This window comes from Ochotona princeps, chromosome 22 (genome assembly GCF_030435755.1).
Source record: "Ochotona princeps isolate mOchPri1 chromosome 22, mOchPri1.hap1, whole genome shotgun sequence".
Classification (NCBI taxonomy): Eukaryota; Metazoa; Chordata; class Mammalia; order Lagomorpha; family Ochotonidae; genus Ochotona; species Ochotona princeps.
The window spans coordinates 9,412,799-9,418,010 of NC_080853.1; the positions used below are offsets into that span (position 1 = coordinate 9,412,799).

Below are 5,212 nucleotides of genomic sequence, written 5' to 3' on the forward strand. Positions count from 1 at the left end.
CATACACACACCTTGCCACTTCTCCAACTGCTGCAGCTGCCGGAGCCCGCCTGCCTAGAGTCACTTGCTACTCCAGAGTCATGAAGACTGCTTGGGGAGTGGCTGAGCGCCTCGTCAGGACCGGGTAGGTCTGGGTGAGGGAGACACTAGGGTACCAAGGGCCACGGGTGAGAGATGAGCCAAGTGTGTGGCCTTGGGTAAATCCTCACCTCTCCCAGCCTCACCTTCCGCACCTGTGAAATGGGAGTACCAGCCCTCTCTCATGAGAAGTGAATGAGGCAACACTCGCATGGGGCCATGCTTGCGCTCAGCCGCCGGGGAAGCGGCTGCTCTGGTCATTCACAGTGCCCAGGCAAGAACCTGCTCCCTACAGGATGCAGGACTGACTCCTGCTTCTTAAAATTGTTCCTATTCTTAGCTACTGTTCTGCCAGCTCCCTTGTTGCACTCACTGTGCAACAGGAGTTCAGCCCCAAACTCAAATGCTTGCAGGAGCCGGGAAGGAAAGGTCTTAGGTGAGGACCCATGGGCACGCACGCAGACCCTGCCAGTCTTGAAGGAGCAGTGGGAATCCAACTCTGACTGCCTGTGCAGAAGTGGAAACTTGTACTCAGAATACAAGCTTTTCTCACGTTTTTCAAAAAAACCTGGGTTTCAGTGTGAAGCTTCCTTATTTTCAAGTGGAGAAAGGTCGCACGCAGACACACACTCAAACACACACACAGGCACAGCAAACCATAGCGCACTGGGTCCAGCACTGGGGGCCCTACATCTGTGCAGCATGGCTTCGCCACACGCTCCAAGTCCTCCCGAGCCCTCCCCAAAGCCCTGCCCCTGCTGCAGCCAACCACTGCTGGGCTCTGCACAACCTGTTCTCTCACCACAACTGCCCAAACTGCTTTCCTTAGCTAAGAACTTCTATGCATCCTGCCATTCCCAATCCCAAAGTTATCTCCTCCAGGAAGCCCTCCACCTCCACGTATTCCCAGATAAGATGTCACACCTGAGTCCAGGCCCAGACGTGCCATTCTCCCCAGGGAGGCTGGGAGCTACATCAGAGTGGGTGGGGGACAGGACTTGAGTTATCTTGGTATCACAGGGGTCAGCAGGAAGCCCAGGAATGGGGACATCATTGTCACTGCCACCAGAGTAATGAGCAGTGCCACGTCCCAGGGTCTTTTGTGCCAGCTTCCGGGTAAAACACTTTACACGCATGATCTCACTTCACGCTCAGACATCTCATCTTCTACTAGCTCTCCTGGAGTTGCCAGTGACCCCTGGGCAACAAGGGGAACTCTCTGGCATCGCAGAACTCAGCCATCCCTCCTATTGCTGCAGCCACACCCCCAGGAGAGCTGGCACTAGCGTGGTGCCAGTCAGATGTCAATCCCTGCCCCAAGTGCCCATGGTCAGGGGGATTACACTGGGTCACATGCCCATCCTCAAACGCAGGAGGGTGAAAGAAGGCAGGGTACCACCTGTACCCAACACTGCTTCCCCCCTCCCTCCCCGCTGCCTGCTCTCCCCTAAAATCCTTCATGATCCGCATCCCGTGGCTCTGCACTGCCTGGCCCAGTGAGCCTCGCCTCCTCCAGCAGCCCCCTGCCTTGCTGCCAACCAAAGCAGACAGAAGTTGTCATTCTGCTCTCACCAATCACCCCCGGAGCACCCCCTCCCTCCACTAGACAGATTCTAGGCATGTAGGTGGTTTCAGTTATCAAAGGAGATAAAATCCCTGTCCCTCGTGAAGCTGACCCCCTCAAGATGGACTAGCCCTGGCCTGGGGTCTGCCACGTGCCAGCCGCGACATCACCCCATAGAACACACTTAGACTGCAACAGCTATGAGAGGCACAGATAGGTTGGGAAGGCTGCCCAAAGCCACACAGCTGTTGGCTGATGGAATAGCTGACTCTGATTGGTCTACCTGGGAAATGTGCCTGCCCCTTGGCTGAAAGGGCAGAGACTGTGGGCAGACACCATCTGCCCCACCTCCTGACAGGTGATCTCCTTGTGCGCAGGTGCAAATTCTGGCTCTTGGGACTCTGCAAGGTCCTCGCCCCACTGCAAGCTGCCTGGGATGCCTTCTCCCAGCCTGTCCCAGCCAGCTGTGGACAGCTGCTGACCCAGATCCTCCTGTGTGGCTCCCTCGCTGTGGCTGTCGCTGGTCTGGCCCATCACTGGCTAGTGACCTTGTTATTTTACCCTGTGGGACCCTCAGCTATTGTGGCTACTATGTGTGGCCTCCTGAGTTTTCTGATCTTGGGTCTGGTACACCCAGTCCGCTGCCTGTTTGCTCTCAGTATACCCACCCTTGGCACAGAGCAGGGCCGCCGGCTACTCTTGTCCTACAGTGCAGCCACCCTGGCCACTGCTGTGGTACCAAACGTCTTGGCCAACGTGGGTGCAGCTGGGCAAGTGTTAAGGTGCGTCACTGAGGGCTCCCTGGAGAGTCTGCTCAATACCACCTACCAGTTGTATGCAGCATCCAAGGACCTGGGCTCTGTGGGTCACGCGGGCAGCCGGGGCCTGACCTTGGAGGCCCAGGGCAGCGACTCTGCCTTCTGGCTACACATGCTGAGGGGCACTCAGCAGCTCCTGGATGACTTCTCTGGCCTCGAGTCCCTGGCCCGCAGGATAACACTAGGGATCCAGCGGGCAGTCACAGGGCTGTTCATTCTAGGCCTTCTGGTGGATTCGGCCTGGTATCTCCATCACTACCTGACTGACCTGCGGTTCGACAACATCTACGCCACCCGGCAGCTGACTCACCAGCTGGCACAGACCGGGGCCATGCACCTGCTAAGCCCTGCACCCAGTTGGCTGCTGTGGGCCGTGAGGCCGAAGTTGTCACAGGAGGAGCTACTGCGCTGTGTCCTGAGGCTGGGACTCCTCGCCCTGCTCCTGGTGGCTACAGCTGTGACGGTGGCCACCGACCATGTGGCCTTCCTCCTGGCACAGGTGGCTGTGGAATGGGCCCAGAAATTGCCCCCTGTGCCCATCACGCTGTCAGTCGACTACGACGTAAGTGTTGCGAAGGGAGGTTCAGGAGCGAGGCATTGCTTAGCGGAGAGGGGTGGGGTTTGTTCAATCCCGAGGCATGGATTGTACAAGTTCACCAACTTCCAGAACAGCCTTGTGCATTTATTTATTTATTTACTTATTTAAAGATTTAATTATTTTATTGGAAAGGCAGGTTTATAGAGAAAGAGAGACAGAGAAAGCTCTTTCAACGGCTGGTTCACTCCTCAAATGGCCACAGTGGTCACAACTGAGCTAATCCAAAGCCAGAAGCCTCCTCCAGGTCTCCCATGCTGGTGCAGGGGCCCAAGGCTTTGGGCTGTCCTCGACTGCTTTTCCAGGCCACAAGCAGGGAGCTGCATAGTAGCAGAGCAGCCAGGACACGAACCAGTGCTCATATGAGATCCTGGTGCTTGCAAAGTTAGGATTAGCCAATTGTGTCAACATGCCAGGCCCACACCCCTGGGCTTTTTTTTCCCCCTGTTGCAGATGAGGATGCTGAAGGTCACTCCCTACCCAAGGGGCATCTGTCCTAACCTCAGATTCGTCATTACTACACATTAGACCAAATCTCCTTAACCCAGGAGGCTCTGATGGGTCTCAAAATGGGATGGGATCTCTAAAATACGGAAAATTACACACGGTAACACACGGTGGCCATTCCTAATGGCACACATCTGTATTTCTCAGCCTGGAAGAGACCTAGGCATGGTCTCCACCAAGATTCAGCCACCTTTGACCCTCTGCTGACTTCCTGGCTTTGTAAATAAAGTTTTATTGGAACACAGCCTCACCATTTATGCATTGTTCGTGGCACCTCTATAAGAGCAACAGAGACTGTGTCCCTTCCCTGCAATCCTAAAAGGGTCATCATTTTAATAATAATACAAAAATATTTGCTGTCTTAATTCTGGATGTATCTACTCACAGAGCAACACTGGTGTGTTTCAATGTCTTGTTTGGCCACGCCTCCTCATTAACAGTGAGCCGACAAGTCAGCTGCAGAGGCAACCTCAACTTCCTAGGTTGGCTGATAATATAATGACGTGCAAGTGCTTCTTACATACCAGGAAAGTGGTTCTCAAAGCACACAAAATTCATCACAGCCAAATTTTTTTTTTTTTAAATGAAACATGGTAGAAAATTGTCAGGGTGTATTGTAGGGGATGAGGGTCTCTGTTTTGGGATTTTTAAATATCTCCAGCCACCTTCAATCTATGCTTGGAGGGGGCCGTGAGGCACGTTTCCCATTACCCACCGGGCGCAGCATGTGTTATGGCTACTAACCCTTTGTCTAGCCGCGCAGGGAGTGGCCAGCGTGGCCATCTTCTAACCCTACCTTTGCTCCTTTTTGAAGGCAGCGTACACCATCCTGAGCTTCATCCCCTTCCTCTTGGACCAACGGCCTCCTGAGACCCCCTGGTACTCCACCCACCGCGCCTACCGCTGGGAGCTGCGCCTCACCTCGAGCACCTGTCGGCTGCTGCCGGCGCAGCGGCCCCGCGTGGCCGGCGCACTGGCGGCGGGGACGCTGCAGGTGCTGGCCGGCTGCACCGTGCTGCTGGACGCCTACGCGCGGCGCCTGCGGCACTCCACGGCCGCGGCCTTCTACGCCGGACAGGAGGCCAAGAGGGCCCGTTACCTCCATGCCCGCCTACAGCGCAGCTACGACCGGCGCCGAGGCCAGAACCTGCGCCCGCAGCCTCCTTCCGACTCCTGACAAATTCCCAGGCGTGGGTAGATGGGGCCGACCTGGAGCTGCCCAGACCCTGTGTGTGTGTGACTTTGGGTTGGTGCCTTCACCTTACCGGGCCTCAGTCTGTGCCCCTGCGGGAGAAGTTGTAGGCACAGTCGGAGTCGCTGTTCCCAGGGGCATGTGGTGTGAAAGGCGTGGGGGACCAGTGAAGACCAAGCCAAGTGGAGGCAGCGCACGGGTTCCGCCTGCTGGCCGCTGTCTTCCCACGGCCCATCTTACTCCCAGTTGCAGGCTCTGCTGGCCAATTTACCTGGAATTTGTCTATATGCCTCGGAGCCCTCCGGAGTTGTTGATAATCATCTAAAATATCGATTTTTTAAAAAAATAGATAAACGTATTTATTTGCTAAATCTGAAATCTGATTATATTGCTGCTCGCCTTCAAGCTCCTCCAGGTTTCCCATCTGGAACAGCCAGGGTTAACAAAGGAAGAGGTGG

General features: G+C 55.4%; 1 protein-coding gene across 1 annotated transcript; it reads left to right on the plus strand.

The window, feature by feature from the left end:
- Positions 1–4,829, plus strand: OCSTAMP (osteoclast stimulatory transmembrane protein). The gene is made up of 3 exons (XM_004586083.2): positions 1–124; positions 2,020–3,022; positions 4,377–4,829. Exons 1-3 carry the CDS (start codon positions 81–83, stop codon positions 4,737–4,739), a joined length of 1,410 nt encoding a protein of 469 aa, XP_004586140.2. The 5' UTR covers positions 1–80; the 3' UTR covers positions 4,740–4,829.
- The last annotated feature ends 383 nt before the right edge of the window (positions 4,830–5,212 follow it).